The sequence below is a fragment of the Phoenix dactylifera genome, chromosome 3 (genome assembly GCF_009389715.1).
Source record: "Phoenix dactylifera cultivar Barhee BC4 chromosome 3, palm_55x_up_171113_PBpolish2nd_filt_p, whole genome shotgun sequence".
NCBI lineage: Eukaryota > Viridiplantae > Streptophyta > Magnoliopsida > Arecales > Arecaceae > Phoenix > Phoenix dactylifera.
The window spans coordinates 7,408,073-7,432,437 of NC_052394.1; the positions used below are offsets into that span (position 1 = coordinate 7,408,073).

At 36.9% G+C, this 24,365-nt stretch overlaps 2 protein-coding genes across 6 annotated transcripts in view; one reads left to right on the plus strand and one right to left on the minus strand.

Annotated features, from left to right (window-relative positions):
* LOC103702160 (probable LRR receptor-like serine/threonine-protein kinase At1g06840) overlaps nt 1-9,390 on the minus strand; it is a 37,747-nt gene extending 28,357 nt beyond the window's left edge. Inside the window, exons 1-8 of one of the 3 annotated variants that reach the window (XM_008784475.4) lie at nt 9,041-9,382; nt 8,870-8,921; nt 6,702-6,880; nt 3,252-3,402; nt 2,482-2,553; nt 2,236-2,307; nt 191-334; nt 36-107 (exon numbers count right to left, since the gene is read on the minus strand). In XM_008784475.4, coding sequence (XP_008782697.2) covers nt 36-107; nt 191-334; nt 2,236-2,307; nt 2,482-2,553; nt 3,252-3,402; nt 6,702-6,801 — 611 coding nt within the window. In that variant the 5' untranslated portion in view covers nt 6,802-6,880; nt 8,870-8,921; nt 9,041-9,382. Of the gene's footprint in view, nt 1-35; nt 108-190; nt 335-2,235; nt 2,308-2,481; nt 2,554-3,251; nt 3,403-6,701; nt 6,881-8,869; nt 8,922-9,040 lie in introns of all 3 variants that reach the window. The other 2 variants (XM_039124479.1, XM_026802639.2) reach the window with 2 other exon arrangements.
* A 4,912-nt stretch (nt 9,391-14,302) lies between these two features.
* On the plus strand, nt 14,303-24,326 carry LOC103702159. Of its 3 annotated transcripts, XM_008784474.4 has the most exons (4): nt 14,303-14,434; nt 14,549-14,673; nt 22,688-22,960; nt 23,687-24,326. In XM_008784474.4, exons 2-4 carry the CDS (start codon nt 14,587-14,589, stop codon nt 23,993-23,995), a joined length of 669 nt encoding a protein of 222 aa, XP_008782696.2. In that variant the 5' UTR covers nt 14,303-14,434; nt 14,549-14,586; the 3' UTR covers nt 23,996-24,326. The 3 variants fall into 3 exon arrangements, with proteins under 3 accessions (XP_008782696.2, XP_008782695.2, XP_026658439.1); XM_008784473.4 differs by lacking the exons at nt 14,303-14,434; nt 14,549-14,673 and adding an exon at nt 16,590-18,048; XM_026802638.2 differs by lacking the exons at nt 14,303-14,434; nt 14,549-14,673 and adding an exon at nt 20,705-21,918.
* The last annotated feature ends 39 nt before the right edge of the window (nt 24,327-24,365 follow it).

Consider the following 24,365-nt stretch of genomic DNA (forward strand, 5'->3'; position numbering starts at 1 on the left):
AGGAAGGAAGAGATGCACTAATGAATAAAACTTACAAGTGAAGAAGTTCTGGTAATCTGGACAGCTCACGTGGAATTTGCCCACTGATGGAGTTGTTGTTCATGTGGCTTATGTGAAAAATTTCAAGTATATTATTAGAAATTAGATCCTTCATAACTAAATAAAACAAACTAAAAACAAACATACTCACAAATGCTGTGTTTTGTTCAAATATGCAAATGATTTTGGTATGGGCCCTGATATCTGGTTCTGGTCTATCTGTATTCTATTTAAGTTTGGAAAGTAGCCTAATTCTTCAGGTAAAGGTCCAGAAAGTCGATTACCATTCAAGAGCCTGCAAATATAGAAGAGCACATGGATCCTCAGCACACTAACAAGATACGTATGGAAATACATGCTTGCTTAGGTTAAGTAATTTGAAAATGTGAAATTATGAGTGCAAGGTAACACTGAACTCCAGAGTCGTGTGGAAGTTAAAATGCACAGCTGATACCAAGGAAAAGGACAAGAAAGCATAGATACTTGACATGCACGTGCCGAGCGTGATATTCTTATAATCATAACTAAGCAGGTAGGCAGACGCAGAAAGATTTACAATTTACATGTAAATCAGAAATTGGCATGTATATAAATAACAAAATTGTACAACTCAGCCAGCCTGTGGAATAGGTACATAAGCATGTTAGGTCAACTAGGAATCTCTTAGCTGTTTAAGTCTCAGAAATAATATGAATATACATGATCCTCTGATCAAGAGAATTTGTATCTTACATGATGAGAGATTTTTTTCACTGATTTTTTTTTGACCTACATTAATAAGTTCAAGATATGAATGTATCATGTAGGTTTTTTCCCTTAAAAAAGGGAACTTTTCATCTTCTTCACATGTATTGAGGTGATATTCATGACCTGATAATAGTATTCGTCGGTGCACTTACAGTTTTGTAGAACGATGAGCTAAACTTATGAGCATGATATTCCACTCTATGTAGACCAAATGGATTTGCTCAAGTAGTATTTTCTTTGCAGCATATCCATTTCAAAGCACAATGCATGTGTGCATCTTGACCAAGTTTCTATCCAGATATCTAGCAAGTATACTTAGTGGCCTTATCATTGTCTTTCAACTGCAATTTGCTTGAATAAAGTAGTCGGTTCATACTTCATACGACACGGAAATGTCTCACATTAGCAAAGGCACACATACTATAAGTTCTTTTTCACCTCTGACTTGAAAGCCCAAAACTGTTTTTTCAGCATCTATTGTACAGCTTACAGTCTCAAATTAATAACAATGTACTGAAAGATGGTAAACCAGAACAATTATATGTAAAGACATCAATCTGTGGATATTCCCAAGACAGAATTATATATTCTTGCAAGCAGACAGGTCAGCAAATTAAAGAGCAACGACCACCAGGATACTCCAGTTCCTTGAATGAGACTTTCCTCGCTTGTAATACTGAAAATTCCAAACATGCACTGAAGCAAAAATTCCAAAAGGAAAGAATTCAAGATGACTTAGTTAACTTCTCAGCTAACCGGCCAATTAATCTCTGGCTGTCTGCAGATCCAACCCTTGAACCTATATTATATCAATTTTATGTCATTAAACAGTTGACTAACTCCTATTGTCACCTGGCTTTTCTCTGTTTCTGATGCAACTGTCTAGATAATGAATTAAACATCAAGAAAAATTCATAAGCATATCAGTGCCAACTGTATCAATCAACCATCATATAAATCACAAACATTAAAGAACTATTAATATGATTAAATATATTGTAGTTGTTGATTCCAAAAGTAAGAAATATCAAGTCTCAGTGACAATTCAATACCAATAAGCTCAAAGTAATATAGATAGATGCCTACTTTATATGTTTTGAGACACTGTAAGTTTCACATAAGAACGCAAAAAGGAAGCAAATGCAGGAAGCATTGTTGCAATCAAGGTTTGCCATACCGGTCGGTATCGTATTGTACCAAGAGTATTGTACCGAATCAGTTCATGGTACCGTACCGTATTGACACTCGGTATTTTAATTTTTAAGGTACCATACCGCATACCGACACTATAATAGGATGGTACCAGAACAGGGTCCGGTATTGAGATGGCGAACCTTGATTACAATAGTTCATAACCTAGGGCTCAAAAGGGGTAACAAACAAGATATAACTTGTGTAGATCTTCTATTCACTATAGTGCTAAATTCTAGTACTACTAGTTCAACTTACATAAGTTCCAGAGAAGTGATATTGCCTATCTCCTTCGGGATACTGCCACTTATATTATTCCACATAAAATCCCTTCAAAAGAAGAATATCAATCAGCACTACAAAGAATCCACAGATGTTTAAGACAAAAACAGATAAATGATAATGAATGCATAATTGTAGTCATAATGGCTGGAATACAAATTGAAACGAGACTCCTAACTGGTGGATGTATCTTTTCTCTTGATTTAAACCATGAAGACTTACAATATTTTCATATAAGATAAACGACCAAGCTCGGGAGATAAATTTCCAGACAGATTCCTTTTCAAAAGCTGCCTGCAGAGAGGGGACAAAAAGTCCTAGTATGAAGAAGAATGGTGAATGCTCCAGCAATTTAACAACAGAATAAAATATTCTTGCGCAATTGAAGAGTTCTTGGAGGTAACATAATATGCAGATAATGCTTTTTATCATGCATGCATTATAACACAGTTGCAGTACTGCTGAAAGGAGTCTATTGTCTACGTAAGTGTTAATGTCTATTCAAAGTGATCCCCTATATTGATGTGCATAGATGAATGATTTGCTCACATGACCTCAAAGATATTACATCTATTCAATGTAATACACTGTGGTGTATGTTGCCTATGAAAAAAGTTCCAAAACAATCCCTCTACTGATCATTAAATTCAAATTACACACTTTGTCGAAGATTTAAGTGACTTGGTTGAGTGCAGGGGTCTTTCAAATTATAAATTATATTTTTACTACTGGAAAGTTTGATCCTGCATTTGCTGTCGCTAACTACTGGAAAGCCAGAAAACTTGTAACAGACCATCTTCCCTCAAATATCATCATGTTAACATTGAATCATCACCCAAAAAAAAAAAAAACACTTCCAGTCCAACTTATGTTGGTTCAACTAAGGAAGAAGAAAACAATGTCAAAGATCATTATGGAAGTAACCTATAGCATGTACTGCTATGCACAGATGTAAATGTCAAAATAATAAGGGAATAAAGCTTTAGTCATACAATTCTTGTATGTGCAGGTATCCATCACTTAGTGTAGAGTTGTAACAAATAATCCCTGTCCAATTTGATGTGCATGGATCTCCACTGTCCCAATTCTTGAGCTTATTGAAAGGATCAATTAAACTATTCCTGATAGTCTTCAAAGCAGTAACTGCAGATCAAAATAGAATTATCAATCCACACTCATCAGTAAGCTTAAAATTACTAATAATAAGAAGAAATGACAATCAGTCTTCATAGGCAATTATTGCATGGCTCTTACTTTTACCTTTCATCAAAATCATAATTTATCCAGAACTCATATTCTAATTCCTTGTATAATTTATAAGTTTGTTCAGTATACTGCGAGCAGAATTCATGGTGAAATGTCCAGAATATGTCTTACTATGTGGTTCAAACTAACCCATATTATAAATGGTAAAATAAGCCAAAAAAGAAAGAAAATGAACTCTTAAGAGTAACAGCACATCAACAGAGTTTATTAATCCAATTTCATCAGTAACCTTAAAATTACTACTAACAAGAATTAGTCTCAATAGGTAATCATTGCATTGTTCTTACACCTGCTATTCATCAATATAGTAATTTATCTGCAATTCCTATTCTAATTCATTGTAAATGTCTAAGTTTCTAAAGTAGACCACTCAAGGTTCGCCGTACCGGTACTGAACCCCGTACCGGTGCCGCACTAGTATAGGCGTACCGAGTGTCGGTACGGTACAATATGCGGTACGCCAGACGTACCGACATTGGCGTACCGATACCGGTACCCATCGATACGGGTACGATACGCCCGGTACCGACCAGTACAGCATACTGACCACTAGAAAAAATTCATGATACATTGTCTAGAGTCTGGACTCTATATTATTTCATACTTTGATACTTTGTAGTTCAAAATAATCTATTTTACACATGGTAAATGGTAAAACAAGTTGAAAAAGAAAGGAAATGAACTATTAAGTAATAAATGTTATTTGCCATAAAATTAATTATACAAAGTGATAGTGTTTGTACTTTGTACTTTGTACATACAATTTTGGTTCATTTTGCTGGTGCACTTAGCAATGACAAGGTCACATTACATGGACAACTGCAAACTGAAAACATAGAAATGATATCCAGCAAGTGCCAGTGATGAAAAAAAGCAAAGGTCTTCCACATGAAACCAAGTGAACCAGGGAGTGCTGATGACACTCCAGTTTGAGTTGGATGACAAAATAGTAATTATTATCTCATGGATCTGTCTTCTTGTCCAACAGACTTTAGCCATCTACAAAAAGACATCTGCATACTTGTCATAGATTCAGGATAATACTCATATTATGCGAAGCTTATCATCAGCTGAGCGGTTAACAGACCCGACCCTTTTGGAAAGTGGACTAAGAATGCGAGGATACTCCCCTACCCAGCCTTGCCAAATAGCTATGAATAGTGTAACATGTACTTATTGTTTATAAATAAAATATGATGCTTCTTTAACAAAACATTTGCGTATATACTGGCTGTTGGCCTCTTAATGGGTACAGTATACTGATGCAAATGCCGCACTTTTCCAGCTGATACGATTAGAGAGAGAAGTAATTTCTTCAATCCAATTAACTCGGACCTCTCATGAAAAATAATAGAAATATCAATAGTAGAGTTTTAGCTCCTTTTGATTTCACTAATCGATCATAAAACATATACAACAATCCTTTATGTATATTAGTGTGGAATCCAAGTTGAATTCCTCTTCTAGTTAAGAAAAGGCGAAAGTTTTCTAAAATACTAAGGAATTGACATTAAGATGAAATTCATCCAGGAGTCAGAAATTCTTACATCAATTTTGCCTTATACCATGCTGCCTAAGTCTTCCTAAATTGGAAGATATATCCAGTCAAATTATTACCCAAAATGGAAAGTTTTACTTTGACCAGCCCATTTTGGGCCTCAAACATCATAGAATCCCAATATCATTGGGGTGGGACAAACCATTAAGGGTGTTCTCACCCATGTAGTACTAGGCAAGAGTTTCATTTTGATATAAATGGTGGAAAATAGTATGGCTACTAGAGAATAATAGGTGGCTTAAAACTACTTATGCAAGGAATTTGAAAGCTTGCTTAGTTTAGACTTTAAATTTTAATTTTAAATTACATTAAATGGTTCTAATCTATGCTCTATACTAAAAAGTGGCTGGTCAAAAAGGCAAATAATTCTTGCTTAATTTAGGTTTGACATGTTTGCCCCGAAGCAGTGGTGTCTGAGATGGATTATTTTTCAGCTGTTGCAGTATCCTATCATGCCAGTCCCTATCATAAGTATATATCACATGACATAGCCTTGTATCATGCATGTACGTCCATTCTGAAGCATGTCAGACTACTCTAATGCATCAGTACATACCCCCTCATCTACCACAAGCTTAAGTATGTGGTGGGTAGACCAGCATAGCTCAACACAGCATGGCATGAAACATGCCATGCCAACCAGTGGCCAACATGGGCATGGCCAATTGTACATCAATTATTAATCCCAGAGTAAATATGAATTAAAGAATCCTAAATGCATCGTGACTGCATTCAAAATAATTTTGCAGTCTTACAAGGGTTCTATGGAGTTCCAATTGCAAATAACTTAAATATCAATTACGTTTAAGGTATTAGTGGTTCAACAGCTCCATATTATTTGCATCTCTCTCTGTTCTAATGTTTTTCCTGTGCGCTTCTCTAGTTTCCTTCTCTTGTACTCCCACTTCACTTTTCCGGCCGCTACAGCAAATAATGCTACTCCTATTATTCTCATTCTTCTACCCTTATTTCCTTATTCAATTTATTTTATGCTTAATAAATTCTTCTCTCTTCAAGCTCCATCCTTTCCTTGAGAACTTATACTCAAATCTGCTATCTAAACAGCCAATAAATTTGAGCCTGGTGCACAACATCTTTGTTTTCCATTCATGAACTGTGATGACATGCTAAACAAAGCCCTGTTCCTTTATTGTGCAAATCAACATAACCTGAGAATCTAGCTCTAGTTATTTTAAGAGACAGAAAATTTATTTCCATAAGGATAGGTATGTGAGACAAGCTTCGACAGATAACTTACTTATTTCCAAAAGGAATATCATGCATGAGACAAGCTTCTAGAAGAAGCCAGCTTTCTGTACAGGAAACTCTTATCCCACAAACAATAAGCAAAACTCCCTCTTAACATGTTCCTTGACAATGTCACAACATGAGATTTCTCTTAAAAAATGATTCCAATTTCAAAGAAATATATAAATTCAGCTCAGTTCATCTTATGCCAAATATTTGGAGAAAATTTTTGAATTTAATGCTATCTTATTTATCCGAGAATATGTGCTTGTAGGAATTAGTGTTGTCCTTCATAAAGACATCTATGAAGATCGGTGAGAATATGACAGTGGATAATATAGGACGTAATCATCAGGATTCAAGGATTCACCTTCTGATGGATCAGTGATCTGCGCTCCAGCAAATTGCACAAAGAGACAAGATAATATGGCGACCGCAGCCCAACAAAAGAAAATTTTAGCTCCAGACATGTTGATAGCAATATAAGATCTAAGCTAATTTTTTTCAGTATCTGATTGTGCAAGTTCTTAAGTGATAAGATTCGACCTCCTGCCAAAATAAAAGTAGAGCTTAATGGAACAAAATCAAGAATTTTTTAGTAGTTGCCGATCAAAAACACATTCAGAAATTATGTAACACAACAATTTCTACAATATTCATGTAAATGAGAAGTTATGAACCACTTCTGATGTTAAAGTTGGACATTGTGGTACATTTGACTCATGCAACACAGATACACTAAATACATCAAGTAGCATGAAGTCTACATGTACAAATGATTGGAAAAAGCACAATCCATCAACAATCATGAACTTTTACCCCTGGAGAGCCAAATAGGATAAATAATGCCCAATGACTGCAAGTACAGGAAAAAAAAATACAAGAAGCTTACCTAGATGCATATACTAGCTTTAATCTAGCAATGTTCAAGGAGGAGAGGTATTGGGTCAAAAAGGATAGTAAGAATATGGAAGCATTGATGACTTGCTCAACAACTCCACCCTTACAACCATGCAAAAGTTGACCACCATGCACACTTTCAAAGGGGGCATCCTGTAAAAGAATAGCTTTCAAGAAAAGCTTATCCCAGGGTGAAACTTCTTTTAGAAGTTGCAAAGTGGACTGTTAGTTCTCTAAGATAAGTAGGTAAAGATTACTTTGGTTCAGCTCACATCTCTATTTAATGAACACAAACATTAAGGGATCAATTATTTGAGACAGGGTGAGGCCATTACAACACTAACTAATATACAGCCCAAAAAGACAAGACAGCAAGCTAGTAATGCACCCTTAGATAAGGAGTTCCTCTCTTGTCTTCAGCTAGAATATCCCTGAGATTCGGGGGCAGGTCATCCCCATGCATTAGGGTTTTTTCAAAATGAATTCTCCGAGGGGAAGTAGCTAGCAAGGAAATCCGCCGCACGGTTGGCCTCTCTCCAAGTGTGGGATATTCTCCACTCAAGAAAGAAAGGAATTGAGTTTGGCAAAGATGTTATTAGAAATAATCTGCAGGTAAAGCAGACTTTAGTTCAAAATAGTCATTCCTTTCGGTGGAAGAGGCCATAAAAACTCATATCAAGGGCTTCATGGTAGGAAATGTCACCTCTAGTTCACTAATGATCCATTGCTAATCTGCTTAGATGAAATTGTAAATTTTGTAAAACTATGTATGTTATGTAGTTTCTAGCTATTGTTGGGCTCAGTGTAAATTCAGCGAGTAAAGCTCAAGAACTGGCCTACAATGTTGTGATTATGGTTAAAGACCTGGGCAAGCAATAGAAACCCATTAACTCAACCAGGCTAGCCCTGTTTTTCTGAGTCATGTCTGGCCTAGAATCCAAAATTAAAAGATTAAAGGTCCTGGAGTCCATCTACATTATGATGCTATAGTGGTCTTAATTAAGCTCTGACTTTTTGTCATTTTTCTGCAACCTTTAGCCCTTCGAGAAAAAGGCAAGTTTTAGGAGTGCCCTGTGATCAGTCAGTACACCTCAAAGATTTCAAGAAAGGGGCCTGGGGTGGGGGGGAGCAGGGAGGAGAAGGATCCAGGAAGAATTAATCAAACAAAATCTTGAGACAAGTCCAGCTGTGTGGCTAAAAATAATGGTGTCAAATCATCGTTTGATAAAACTTGCACAGAGGAACCAAACACTGAGAGAAAGATAACCAGAATGTTACTTCTCTGAAACCACAGTCATTTAACCTGTATGTGCATAAAACCAATTAATTTATCTTCGTTATCTCAAAATACTATAAAGAAAAAGAAAATGTTTTTCAGATATATTCTGTATTAATAACCTATTCCCTGCCTCATTAAGCTCTTCTTCTAACACAAGCAGATAGAATAGGACAAAACAAACTACAGATGCTTACAACTGAACAATTTCAACAACGAATAGTTAACCAACACCCTGACAAGAAACTCAAGATTTCTTGAAACCAAAAAAGGCTCCAGCAGTAAAAAGGTTAAAAGAACCCTACAAATAAATCGCAAAACAAATAAAATACAACGCACGTGCCGAAATTCTTAAATATTACCTCAAAAAGAGAGTCACTCCCAATCAAGAACCTATCAAGAAACCCCAAGGCCCTGGCAAAGCAACGCAAGAAATGCTTCATATCAAACTCTTGACCCTTTAATTCATTTGACCAATCCTCACTAAAATCTCAAGAAAAAAGATCAATAATCCGAACAATCAAGCTGCTTACCAGCACCCAGTCCCACAGAGCCAGTGGATCACTGGAACAGAATCAAGAACTCCAAATCCGCAGCTCGAGAAGAAAAGCCACGATCCTTCGCTCCGATGAGATCGGAACCCAAGAAAAGAAGCAGCCGAGAGAGACGCCCACCGAGGACAAGGTAATGGGAACAGAAGGAATCTCGGGAATTCGATGACCGGGTCCGGGAGCGGAGCGAAGAAGAGGTCCAAAAGGGACATCCCCTCTGTCTGTATTAAATATTATTTTGGTTATGTATTCGTCGACGCTGAGGAAAGCGAGCTTGACTTGGAGGCGGTTGTTGGTGTTGAGAGATTTATTCGAGCGTTTAAAAAGAGGGGGCACGATGTGGATTTGGGGGGAGAGGAGGAAAAGAAAGAGGCCGGGAGGAAAGACGCCTCGGGGTGGGCTCTCGAGGACGTGTGCCCCTGGCGCGCGAAAACGCTAAGCCTTTCCGACGATTAAAATAACGGAGCCCTTCGCATTGCGTTAAATTTACGGAAATAGTCCGGGCGAGGACCATTAGACTCGAGGGTATTTTCGTCATCTTGGATCCGCGTGGTGTGTCCCCTTCTCTTTGGAGTTCCATTTTGTTTAAAAAACTCGATGCAATCTTCTATGATTTTGTCAATTTCTCACGTTGCAATGGCACTAGCATGGCACGTTGCAATTTGATCTATATCTTATGAATTCTACTATTTTTTTTTCCTATTATCTCTCACAAGAAATTGAAGGGGTCCCTGAAAGCATTGCCAGTAACATTTTGTTAAATTTCTGAAATGTCTTGAGGGCATGCACTATTCTAGGGACATTTATCCTATTTTTGACTTTTATGTGCATCTTTTTAAAAAAACATTGCTTATATCACGGTATATCTCACTTGCAACATTACCTTTTGAACTTGGTTGTAGAGTTATGTACTCGATTATATATTAAAAAATTAAAAAAAAACTCTTCTTTAAGAGCTCAGACAGTGATTATGTGATACGTTGTCATATATAACTTGTAAGCTGAAATGCCTTGCTGACAATTCAACTATAATTATTTTAGGTTGATATATATAATTATACGTGTAGCATGAAACTATTGGATGTTTGAAGGAAGCAAAGACAAACGGACTCTGCCACAATAATATTCTTACAAAGAATTTTATCTAGGTCAGAGGTCCATTGAACAAGCGCATGCGTAGAATTTTTTTATAGAGAATTTGGTCTAGGTCAGAGGTCGAATGAACAAGTGCATGCGTAGAAATTGTTTTTATTGGGAACATAATCTTCATCTATGATGCCCCTCAACAGGCATTATATTAGGAACATAAATGGAGCAGACGGGATTGGAGACTAAGAATGGGATATTTGATATCCAAAATACAATTTAATATCCACAGGACATCAAGATCAAGCCTTGTCCTAAGCTAAAAGATCCCTTCACTTGTATTCACACATGGACTTATGCCGTACAATTGTTTTTGAATTCCTTGTAAGATGCCATTATGTCACGATTCAGTAGATTCAAAAAATCATATCTGAATTATATCCTACTTGGTTTGGACTTTTAGTTTTTAAAAGAGATTGGGCATTCAACAGAATTGAAGAAAGTTCCAAATCCATGGTTAAGATATGGTTTGCCCTTTTATTTTCTTTCCGTGCTGATAAAAATTCCCGGTGTACTATTAGGATTACACAATATATTGAGTAAAATAATATAGGATTGTACTTAGTCGTACAAAAGAAGCTGCGTTTTAGTTTACTCCTTGGATGGGTTTGAACATTTCTCATGTATTAGGTTTGGGTCAAGAATAAATATCTAATCAACAAGGATACTCTACGGTGCAGAATCCTCTACATCCCCAATAAGGCACGCACTCATAGACCGTCTTCTTTGATAGTCATCTATCTCTTGATGGCAGTCATCCATGGTTGCACGAAAAAAATGAATGATTATGTTCCATAAAAAAAGGGATAATCCATAACGGTGCACACCGCAGAGGATCCATGCTCATATCTAATAATCAATAAATTATTAGTTAATAATCAATAGTCAATCATTAGTTAATAATCAATAGTTAATATTAATGACAAGATCATATGAAAAATATTTATCTCATTCCAGTGACCACCCCTGGGCGCAAAAGAATAAAAGTATTTAAATAGTTGTGTTTCCAATCGATTAGGAGACAGTCGCATGCATGTAACTTTGGATGCATTGAGATATGGGACCAACAATACCCTCTTGCTAGGTTAAGTGCAAACCCTGCTTTCATTGGAGTCCATAAGTTTGTCTACAGGTTGCCAAATTTGACTTCAAGGCTATCAAACCATGCATAATAGCACATTTTGTTCCTTTCACATTAATTTCTTCCGACCAACACTTTAGTTCCTTTCACATCTGCATCTCAGAGTCCCGTTCATCCACGTTAGCATGGTCCTAGAGAAATTATTATGAGAATGACATATACATCAACAAGAGTAGTTGGTGGATGGCGCCTTAAATAATAAAATGATAAGCCCAAAGCTATAAGGAAAATTGAATTTTTCAAAGTTCACAAATTTTGTTTCTGACCTAGTCGTCTTTTCGCAACCTAATCTTCTTTCTTGTTACCAAATCACTGCTAAAAAAAAATGTCAAGCTCGAAAGTCATTACTTTCGAACGAGTAATGACTTTCAAACCAGAACCAGAGTGTTAATTTGCATATCACCTCTTTCCGAGTTAGAGAAAGTCTTCACCTAAAGCGAGAGAAGCTGACTTGGAAAAGTTTATTCAGCTATTTCAAATAAACTTGATGAAGAAATATGTTAGGTTGCACATTTGACCTAAGGCTAAGCCTCATCCTGGAAGCCAGTATCTCTAGTTTGAGAATTTCATCCAAGTAAATGATTGATACCGTGAGTCACCTTTTAGATATTTTAATTGTAATTTTGATCACAACAGCAGGAGGAATTCCATCTTTGAATCCTGCATTCCTTGCATGGCATAACCAAGGATCAAAACACCTCTCAGGATTGGTATATAGTTTTTTTTAAAAAAAAAATTATGTTTTATATGCCTGCATGGAAACTTATACTGGTGTGCTCAAAAGCATTTTTTATTGATCAAATCACTGTCCTTATTGTTTGGCCTGCAATAATAACCATTTCTAGGCATTGACTTTGTGATGTTTATCTTACACAGAGATTTGTGAGTTACCATGGGGGTTTGTTGATTTTCACAGAATTACAACCCAAACCATAATATTCGCAAGCAACACCTGATTGGTTCGATGACAAGGCTCGTTGAGCTCAATCAACTAGAGAACAGGATAAGCTCAAAATTTAAAGCTCAACTCATAAACAAGCCGGACCTAAATATTTTGATCTGGCAAAAATTAATAGAAACTCAACTTGGCTTGTTAATTTGTTAACAAGCTTGTTCAAGCTCCATTAAATTTTAAAAAAATTGCACCGACCTCAACCCTTCGTATCAAGCTCAGCTGCAAGACTTGATTTTGATTAACTACTTCAAATAATAAAGGAGCTTGTGCACACGATTTTGCGCTCAGCTCATTTGCACCCCGATACAAAATGATTGATTTGGATCATAAAGATTGTATGGTTCATTTTTGGAAAACCTGTAGATATCTTTTGGTATATAATTGAAAGTTTCTTTAACTTGTGAGGTCTATTTCCTGCTTCTCTTCTTCTCCGCATTGCTATAACTACTCTGTTTCTCTCCCTCTCTTCCATGCTTGGTGGTTGTAACTACTCTGATCTCAAATGTTCTAATCAATTCACATTTCATGGAATGAATATAAAAAAAGTGGACCTATGGAGAGTGTAATTATCAAATTGTGAATAATAAAAGAAGTGGACCTATATGACAGATGCTTGGTGGTTCACAAGCATCTGTCATATAGCTCATATTCATTTTCTCTAATTTATAATTCAGAAGACTTCATAATTTAGAGTCCAGATGCTTTTCAACTACGAAGCTCTCCACATTTGGGGCCTGCAACTCTTGTTCTAGTCTGATTTTTGCCTGAAGAAAGACAAAACATTTGCACAGATCTTGGTAGACAAATAAACATTTCCACAGATCTCCTGCATTAAAACAAAGAAAAAAAAATCATATTAGAAAAACAAAGGTATTGTGTATTATTTAAGAGGCCCTTCTCTGAAAATAAAACATGTAATGACCATTATGTCCATCTCCCAAATTTTAGAATGAATTGGATTAAATTACATGATCAACAAAAGAAATTAACCAGATCCACCTATATCCCACACATCTCATAGACACAGATCCAACATCTGGCAAGCAAATAAAATGCATGCGACTAATCTTTAGGGAAGACGAAAGTGAATTTTCACACCTTAACAAAAACTTCGTGCTAGATTTAGCGGCTTTGCAATGGTTAAAAGAAGTAGACTTTGCAAGAAAAGCGCCATATTATTCATTTTTGCTGTTCTCTCCGAAGTTTCCAGCCCCCAGATTCTTTTTTGCTTTCACATATCAGTCACCATGGTATTTGTACCGTATTGGTCCCTCACTATATCTGCGCAGATACGGACGAGGTTGTGGAACGCTGTCGATGCGTAAATTCTGATTTGACGATCGTTCAAAATCTGAAATGAATAATTTCAACTACAAATATGCTGTGTTTAGGAAGATATATCCTGGTACTTACATATGGCAAGCAGTTTGTTGAGAAAAGATGTCAAAGAGGATGCATCATAATTAACCTAGTCTCTAGCAATTAGTATTTCTGACCTAAATTATTCAACACACTTTGATCCTACTATTTCCAGAGAAAGTGATCTACTAGGACAAGCCAAATTGATGTAATAGAGACTAATTGGTAATGGTAGATTGTGATTTGGCCCTACTAATTGATCAGAAAAAAAAAAAGAAATATCCATCATCTATACTTCAAAATTAATTAATGCCAAGAAAAATCTCGATAGATATTGCTGTTGAAATATTTTATCGGACGACAAGGAAACATGAAGTTAAATGTTGGATTATGACGTCTCCATCTTGGTCTACAATGGAACACGAAGTGAGATGTAAGATACGGAGTTGGCAAGAAGAGAACCAAGAATCTTTGAGTGGGTAGACTTAATGGCTCAGATCGATTACTTTTCCACATTGTGGGTCACATTTTATTAATGGGTCTCCTTTTTAGGTTTGTTCTTTCATCAGCCACCAGTTAATCTGGTTTAAATATTAAGTATATAAGAAAGGACTTGTGATTAGTTCTTGCGCTAAAGGTTCTCTCATACAAGATGCCTCCAACTAACATGAGTTGCATACTTTCCCTAGCATGGTCATTGCTTATTTTTCTTTTTGATTCATCATAAAATGGACTTCTCTTGAGCAAAAAGAATGTGGTGGACTTCTATTGATAGGTTTGTTTCTCCTTCATATTCTACCTTGCCTAGTATGGTTATTTATACTAGGAACATGACATGCATGAAGAAAGCTCTTGATGAGAAAGACTTTACAAGATTTTGTTGATACAGGGCCACCAACTGAGGAGAGGGATCAAACTAGCATACTGATGGACTTTTTGAAAGATTACCATCAGATCAAAGATGAGACCCCATGGTGGTGTCAAAAACATGTGATGCTTTCCTCCCTCTTTAAGGTATGTTTAGGTAATCCATCAAGTTTAGACTAAATTTTCCAAGCGATCTTTGTTTTGGATAGTCCATTTGGGCATTGACCAATATCAACCTAACACCCTCCCAAGCTCGAAATCCATTGGAGAAAAATAAAATAGTTTTCCATTGATATCTCTCTCTCTCTTTTTTTTTTCCTGCAAACCAACAGACCTGAGGCTGGGACTTAGGGTGAGACTTGGATGGGCCCTTACAAGACTGCAGGCTGGACGACCCTTGCATGCGTCTTTTCTTTCTTCCTCCTTGTTGTCCCAATACTTCATTCTTTTTGAAATCTTTGTCCATGATTGTGTAAAACTTTAGACTGCTTGGTGGCTTGCCTCTCTCATCTATGAAGATGTAAATATGAAACACCTCGAGTTATGACGACACTTTGCTCGTGTCTTGCTGAGATCATATTTGGGGGGAAGGTTCATCCACATTGCTGACTGTGGGCACCAATATGAGTAACAGATGGGAGGAAGATGTATTAGCTAGCAATAAGTGGAAAATATGGATTATAAAGTCTTATGAATATTTCCTTTTAAAAGATCATAGGAAAGATGAAATAGTTAGACAACATGCAAATATAAGCTTTCTTTCAAAAAAAGAAAAGGCTAAATAAACTTGTAGGAAATGAATGGAAGGCATTGAAGAGTATATTTAGATCGATCTTGCCAATAACTCAAGTTAGAAATACTCGAAGCAAATCTAGTTATATTAATCAAAATTAGTGCCTAGGCCCAGAATTGCAGTTGGAGCTCCCCCGTGTTTTCTTCAAGAGAGAGAGAAAGAGAGAGAGAGAAGATGAAATGATAGATAAAAACCACAACTATTGAACCTTGTTCTAACCTTTTGGTTTCAATTAATTAAAATGCACCTCTCTCTCTCTCTCTCGCTCGCTCTCTCTCTCTCTCTCTCATCTCTTCTTTCATAAGCGACCAACTGAAAAATAAAATAACCAAAATAAATAAATAAAAATATGAAGTAAAAATAGAGATTTTTTTTTTAAAAAAATCACTATTTAGTTTCACTTGAACTTGGATTATATAGCTCCAAAATTTTTCTACTGATTCAAGGATGGTCACTACAATCTCCCCCACCAGTTTCTCAGCAAGCACGTGTATCATTGCATATTATATTCTAAGTGCGGTACATCGAATAACCTAAGGAAAATTTGATCAAACTACATACTACGTCAAACCTCCCATCCTGTGCGAACAGTGTGATTGATCCAAGAGGATCGTTAAACTCATTGCAGATCAATTGACCACTACAAAAAGGACTGAAAATGGTCCAAAAGTGAGATTCGCTAAGTCATGAAGCCAAAATGTGTCAAACTTCTAAAGGCCATAACTTGGTCGTATGACGCTCGATTGAGATTAAAGCTAATCATGGGCTAAACCTCGGGCCTAAGCTATATTCATTTTTAATTGGTTTTCAAGCCGGACCTATGTAAAATTTGACATTTTCTATGCTCAAGCCCGATCATGATCAGCTTAGTTGAGATCTTTTTTTTTTTGAAATCAGATAATTTTTCGAGCTCTACAATATGGCACCTCTTTTCTAAAGGATGTAGTGCACCGAACGATCAGGATTAAATTTCATCATTTAGGCTTCAAAAGGATTGGCTAAATAAACCAGACATATCTTTCAATTCGAGAAGAATTAGATAGAGCAATTGAAGATAAAGTCGGTGTAGAAATAGAAATCTATCTTCCGTAGAATTTTAACTTTTTCATAATTATATCCACTAGTCATATCTATATTAGAAATATTGTCTCCTTCCTAGCATAACCAGAGGTTATGTATCATAGTTTGTTATTCACTAAAAAAAAAAAAAAAAGTAGGCCTAAACCTTCCTTTCATCATTTTTTTATTTTTTAATTTTTTTTGAAACATTCAAGTTGAATGGATTAAAAAAATTTATTTTATTCTTTTCGATCGGATTAAAAATTTACTAATAATACAAGTGATAACGAAGGTCACAGGATGGAGTAGCCCATAGCCTCGGTAGTTAGGATCACACTAACCAATAACATGCACCTTCATAGTGGTGCAAAAATGCATCGCAAAGGATGTAGAGTCCATTATTCATGTGACCGTTTGCAATAGTCCAATTGAAATGGGTCCTTTGGGAGCAAATAGGTTAACGTTCAATGAGCGACTTATAAGTAAATCTTGGAAAACTTGCCGACTCATCATGAAGCCCGAACTTATAAATAACGGATATAGGAAGGAAGGACTTGAAATAAATTCTGCACAATATATTTCAAGCAAAATGAAGTCGGCAAGACCTACCGACTATAAGCTTGTATTTCAAGAACTTATCAGTAATTTGAATATAATACAGGGACTTCGAGGGTAATTTCTCCCCTAACCTTTGGTCCCGAACCGATCGAGCTTCGATTGACGCCGAGCTTGGGCTTCTGACCCCTCGACGCGGATCTGGCTTCTAAACCCTCGCCCTCCCCGCCATGGCTTCTGAACCGATCGAGGTTCGATTGACGCCGATCTTGGGCTTCTAAACCCTCGACGCCGATCTTGGGCTTCTAAACCCTCGACGCCGATCTGGCTTCTGACCCCTCCCCCAACCCTTGGTTCGTTCAATTCCCTCTCGCCTTGCTCTTCTAATGGCAAAGCCTTCCAAACGAATCATCCATGGCTTCCAAAGGATCTGTTCCCACAAAATCCATCCAAATCCTTTGCCCCAAAACCCCATATCTTCTGGCCAGTCTAGGTTCTTCAATTCCAGGCACCTGAGCTCCAATCACTCTTCCAACCATCCGTCGCCCTCAGGAATCTGGAGAGGAGCTTATTCCGGTGAGGTTTTGTCCAAACCCGCATCTCAAAATGGTATCTTTTCTCGTTTCCTCTCCCCGAAGTTCGATTTATGCTCTCCACAGCTTAATAGCTTCAACAAGAATTGCTCTTATGGGAATCTCCCAGCTGGATTTTCGAATTCGAGGCATATGAGCTCCGGAATCCCTATCAAGTTACCATCTTTTTCTTCTGGGATCAAGGGGCTTGGTAGGATTAATGAGAATGGGTTCAGATACAGGTTTTCCTCAGTTAAGAATTACAATTCTATCAAGTTTAATGGAAAATTTGGAAATTTGATGGTTGAGAAGCCGTTGTCTTCCGTTTCATCGGCATTCTCGCGGTACCGTGAGGCGGTTGGATTGCAAGTTGAGGCATTTTGGAAGAGAAATTACTTGGTCCTTGTGGGGGCTGGGGCAGTAGTCGTCTGCATTGCACTTTGGAGAATCATGTTTGGAGTTGCAAGCATTTTTGTAGGGCTTTCGGAAGGCATGGCCAAGTATGGGTTCCTTGCTTTGGCAACCGCCATGGTAGCTTTTGCTGTGAGTACTTCATTTAACATCTTGTTGCCTAAAGTGTTGAAACTTGGAACAATGTTATGCGGTGAGATTTTTGTATAAAAAATCATAAATGCTATGCTTATCTATGGCGATTCAATGCTCTAATTGAATGAAAGTTATAATTTTTAGCGTACTTTAAGATGATTGAGTTGCTACATCCTTGCTTCTGGTGTTTCTGAATTATTTATTTTTACACTCTTATTTAGTATGTCATATGTTTGTCGATATTTCAAAGAAACAAGTGGTTTGTTGTTGTTTTTGTTTTCTTTTCTTGATGGTGCATTTGTGCAGTTTTTTAATCGTTAATAGAGAACATTAAGGACTTGGAAATATAAGCTTTGCATATAAACTGGATCTAGAGAAGTCTAATGAACATGTGGATTTCCATGTGTATACAATCCATGATTTCTCTTTGATGTTAGATGAATATGCACATAGATAATGTGGTTGAGAAACTCTACACAATGATGGTTTTTTTTTTCTTGTTATTGTACGTAGAGTCTAAAATAGGATTTTGTAGCAAGTGCAAGAAATATTAGTCAGGCGTAGTCTCTTATTTCTCCATATTGTTTACTTGGTTTGTTCGAAGTTTTCATAAAAGATCATAGGGCTCGATTGGTTCGCGGGAAGCATTTTTTCTTATAAGAATATGATTCCTGAGAAGCAGATTCCTGAAAAGAGAATACCTGGGAAAGTATTTTTGACATGTTTTGTTGACTATGGAAAAGTGCCAGATTTTCAGAGTGCTTATGTTTGGTTGACAATCCACTTTCCTGGAAAAGTTATATGTAATTCCTATTATACCCTTAATAAAAATTAGGTCTTTAATGCTTTGGATCAAATAAGGATCCTTGATTTGATGCTGAAGGGCCTTTTTGGAAAAAAAATTAAAATATTTCGATTCTCGGATCACGGAAAAGTAACTTTTTCATGTTTCTCATGGAAAAGACTTTTCCATGAAACGTGAAAATTATATTCTCACGGGAATACAACTTTTCCGTCTCTCTCCTTTGAAAACTCTAACCAAACAAGAGGCATATCTATACTTTTCCTTTGACCACACTTTTTTCTCTTCTTTTTCCGCGAACCAAACGAGCCGATAGTGATACAGTGAATGATTTCATTGGAAGAGAGAGTTAAAGCTTGGATGAAGAGCATAACTCAGTATATTTTGACTTGAAGATGCAGAGTACCCTATTTGCTTCCCTCAATTTTGTGATATTGCATCTAAAAGACAAAAAGTGACGAAATATTAGATGGTCATTTTTATGGGTGAGAGGGTGATAAATGTGAAGATGTCTGGGTTTCTTGGTAAAGAATATTTTGTAGGGGAAAGTTAGGAATGCTATCTTCTCTTTTTCTTTTCTTTTCCTGTTTTCCATTTGTTATATTTAAGCTTAGAGATGGGAGTCTTCTTACACTGTTTCATGGTTTCTTGCAAGCGTGGAACAATCATCATAATTTGGAGAAAAGGAAATTGGATCTGCTTGAACCATTCACTATTCAAGCTTTGAAATGTTGTCTTGAGAGGAGAGGCGTGAAAACTAAGACCTCTTTCTGAGCTGATAAATCACTGAATACTCTCAGTGCAATTGCAGCCTATGTTGGACATTTAATTGCATGCTTCTCTCCTGATTGAAAACTATAGATTGGTGACTTCAAGGACTTAGGCAGTAGTGGTGCTGGGCTTATTGGACGCAGCCTAGCACGTGCCAAGATTTGCTGATTTTTTTTAAAAAAGAAAAAGGGACATAATATTCTTTTAATTTAAGAAATATTATAAAAATCATAAATGGGTGTTCTGCTGAGTGCTGACATGTGCCAAATGCCAGTACGTGCTTGGCATGGGCCAACAGTTGGAACCTAGGGTGACCTTATGCTCTTACTGTAAAGAATATATTATTGTTGTCAGTATTCATAAGTTTCATCTATGCGAACAGTTCAAACAATCATCCTTGTAGGCACTTGAGCGTGCATGACAATAACTTAAGGATTCTGGTATCTCATCTTCTGATTTTTATGTTGGACCTCCAATACTGGAAGCTCGATTGCTAATTGAACTTGACTATGAAGTTGGTTTTAGATGGAATGGCAAACTGATAGGCCCAATTAGTGGTGCGACTCATTTGGGATCAAGTTTGGATTATGTGATGGTTAGTCACAGGTCAAAATGAGACCTCAACACAACGACCTAATAGAAAGGTGATGTCTAATGTTAGTATGTCATGGGCTTGTTAGCCATTATTAGCATGTATGCCATGGATACTAGTCACAATTTCTAGAACTTAGCAACCCACACATCTGATAATACAATTTGCGAATGTGTCTCCCTTTGTCTCATTCCCGTGCCACATCTTTCAACCACCTCTTTGCATTATAATTAGAAAAAGATTTCCCCTCTTTATTATTGTCTACCTCATTCCTAAGGCATAATATAATGAACTTGTTATCTAGGTCTCAAAATTCAACTCAAATCTGGTATATAGATGGTGAATTTTACTCAAGGGAAAATGATGGTCTCCATGGGTGTGCATACAATTTGAATTTTATCTTGCTTGCCCTTGACTGCAGAGTGGTAAGGCTTGATATGCTTCTTTCTTTTTCCTCCACTTTCATATGTCTTTTATGATATTTCTTTTCTATAAGTTTTTCTTATTTGACTATTCTGCCCTAACTTTTGTTGCCACTTTTTCCCCTGGATAACTGACAAGTGGAAAATGAGATTCTTCAGTGCTTAGAAGGAGGTGGAAAAAATCAGTTTTACTTGCATGTTTCGTAGGTTGAGAAAGATGTGATGAGCGAACAGATGGATTTGTGCATGGGACTTGGACCTCACCACCATGGAAAAGATAGACGTTTATTATATCTGTTTTTTCAGTAGACTACGACTGACACATTTGTGCCTACATGGGCATACTGGAGTATAGTTAATAGACGATTCTCATTATGATTTGGATGTGATATTGTGTGCACTCCTTTACAGTTGATTCCTTTCATCATTTTCTTATCCTTTGCTCTTCCTTTCTCAGTTATATGATAAGGCCCTAGCAGAAATATTAAAAGAATTAGAAGTTACATGAAATTTGAGGTTCCAATGCGTACCCTAAAGTACAAAGAGAACTCACTGGTCATTTCATGTTTGGCTAAAAAAATTGTTTTATGCGATTCCGTCAACCTTCTAAGCAAGAATTTGGCTATGTATTTGAAGAATGAAATGCAATATCATCATATTGAAAGGCTAGTGTAGCATGCCTTTCTTAGCTCATGTCTTGGCTCTATGCCATGACATCACCTTGTTCAAACCCTTCATGGCCTCAATGTCTGGTAAATGCTAGACTACCCACTCTACTTCTTCTACAATTCGGAGTGCTAACAGTTCTGGATGGCTCACTTATATCAAACTTTTAATGGAACTCGAGCATATTGATCAATCGTACATATTTCTCCCCTATTCTAAACAATGTTGGCTGGAGATCTCCACGCGTGCTCTCTTTCACATCTCCAAAGTCAAAAGGAACATATGCTCCCTGGACCCACTCATAATATGTCCATTTCCTTCCATTTTCATTTGTACTTTTATCATTATGCGCTAGTCTATTTGGTGCATGGATTCTGCATTATATTGTTGATACAAATCCCGTGTTAATTCTGTCCGACTTGCCAAGCTGCTAAAATGTTGTGCCGATGCTTATTGCCCCGTAACGGGCATACCGTACCATACCCTAACAGAACCAACATTCTGTATGCAGAGTGTACCGAGTGTCAGTATGCTGAACCGAACCATACCAAGCGTACGGATAGTGTAACGACATGGTGCCACTAGGGGTCCAAGTACTGAGATTGTGGACCTTGGTAAAGGCTTTTGGTGTTAATATGAATCCTTCCTTCACCACATTTCATGATCTCAATGATATTCTGATTGCTTTGCTTTATTTTCAAAAAATTAAGTTATTGTTTACCAAATTTGGTACCTGGAATATTGGTACTATTTGTCTTCTTATTTCTTTTCTTTTAATAGGGATGGATTAGCTTGCTTACTACATCAATTCACTTGGTTATGTACATGACAATTTGATTCATCTTTCTTTCTTTTTTATTGTGGAGGAACGCTGTCTTCTAAGCAATATGTAATCTCATGGCACTCATGAAACTCCGTCTTCTTTTTTACTTGTGTGTTTGTCAGAGAAATAACTATGTATTAGAGGTTTGTACTGTTTTTGGTAAATCTAAATTGGATTACTTTAAAGCAACTGTTAAAGGAATATGCTAGGCCTTCTCATTGTGTAATAGTGGTTAAAATAGTTCAATATTACCCTTTCTACATTTTGAGACAGTAAATTTTCTCTAGGTTGCTATTTCCTAGTGCGTCAAAATTTTGAGCTTTGAAATACCAGTAGCAGGGCAAGAAAGTAATATTTTTGTTACATGGAAGAAGCTTGTGGTTTCTTGAATATTTTTTCCCTGATCTTATGGAGTATGAATGAACAAATTTATATAGGCCTTTCATGTGACACCTTGAGATGGTGTGATGTAATTTCTGGATTTCTAGCTGCAGCTATGTCATTTCCAGATAGCGGCATGACTTCAACATTGATTTAAGCTTCTTCTTGCTTTTTTCTAGGGCTTGTATCTTCGTTCAAGATTCACTATCAATCCAGACAAAATTTACAGAATGGCAATGAGGAAGTTGAACACATCTGCCGGGATTCTTGAGGTGATGGGTGCCCCTCTAACTGGGACAGATGTGAGAGCTTATGTTATGTCTGGAGGTGGGCCTAGATTGAAGAACTTTAAGCTTAAGTTTGGTGGCAAGCGGTGTTTCCTCATCTTCCCCATCAAAGGATCTGAAAGGAGGGGATTAGTAAGTGTTGAGGTCAAGAAGAAAAAAGGCCAGGTAACTTTCTACTTCTTTTTTAACATTACACAAAAAAGTAATCTATTAATATCTGGAATTCTGCCATTGAACTTCTTTTTACAACCACAGACCATCAAATCTGTCCGAGTATTGAACTTATGAATCTAACTATATTGGGTGAGTGCCAGATAATAACAAATCTATGAATTAACGAGAAGTTAGATCTTAAATTTCTTTGATTTGGTTAAGCAGTCACTTCCATCACCTGCTCCTCGGGGCCTGTATTCTATTGCATATTGTTGCATGTCATGCTTCTTTACATAGGATAATTTTAAAGGAAATATGGATCTCATGTAGGGGGACTGTACTGAGACATAGATGCATGTTCCTGGTATTGCTCTTTCTGTCCTTTTTTTTTTCATGTCTCTTAAATTGGTGAGGAAACACCAAATTGGACTATTTTGACTAGAAGTGCATTTAAGATTTTAAAGAGAGAGGCTTATATAGATTAGTCACTCTAAAGAAGCTTGTTTAGTCTTTCACCATCTTTACGGCTGTTTCACAAAAGTGGGTGGCAGATGGTAGTGGCATTGGAAGTGATTCAGTTTAGAGAAACAATTTCTGACCAGTGCAGGTTAAACCTATGTCATTTGCTACAGAATACCAGTATCCATCCAATAAAGAGATTGCCAGCAAAATATTCAAGTTCCTTATGCCTAGTTGTCTGATAACATTTTAACCTGACAATGATGTTCTTTGATGCAGTACGACATGAAACTACTTGCAGTTGATATACCAATGGCATCAGGGCCTGATCAGCGGCTGTTTCTAGTTGGCGATGACAAAGAATACCAAGTTGGTGGGGGGTTGATATCTGAACTAAGGGACCCCATAGTAAAAGCAATGGCTGCAGAGAAGGAGTTTGAAGATCTCGATGAAAAGGAGGAGGAAGAAGATGCAATTAGAGAGCAAGAGGAGGCACAAAGAAGGCAGCATGAGGAAAAAGAAAGAGCACTTGCAGAGGAAGAAAGAAAACGGCGTGAGGCAGAGATGCTAGTACAAAGTAGCCCTTAGAAGTGATGGATGTTCTTGTTGTGCCTTTTTCCGGATACAAAACAACGGCATGCTCCTTGTTAAGAGAACGGAATGTCGGAACATATCACAAAGGCTTCGGCCAAAGAAGCCTGAAAAGGTTTTTCTCATCTCTTTTTTCTTATCCGTGTCATAGGGATAATGGTTTTATCACTCATGAAGCATTAAAGCATACAAAGCATTACATAAATTCAGTCACAGAATATTAGATTTTTGCAACTTCTTAAGCTTGTTTTTAATATTTTCACGCGATCTTGACTAAAGGATATAGCATTTTACTTTGACACGAAACTAAATCTTCAGTATTTAAAAATAGGGAACGTCTTGTTCTGCATGGTTCTATGTCATATAT

What these genes read in the sequence shown, in the direction of transcription:
- LOC103702159 (XM_008784473.4), top strand. Translation starts at nt 17,320, where the DNA reads ATGGCAAAGCCTTCCAAACGAATCATCCATGGCTTCCAAAGGATCTGT. An exon ending in CCGCCATGGTAGCTTTTGCT is followed by an intron (nt 18,049 to 22,687) that starts GTGAGTACTTCA and finishes GCTTTTTTCTAG; the next exon opens with GGCTTGTATCTTCGTTCAAG. An exon ending in TCAAGAAGAAAAAAGGCCAG is followed by an intron (nt 22,961 to 23,686) that starts GTAACTTTCTAC and finishes TCTTTGATGCAG; the next exon opens with TACGACATGAAACTACTTGC.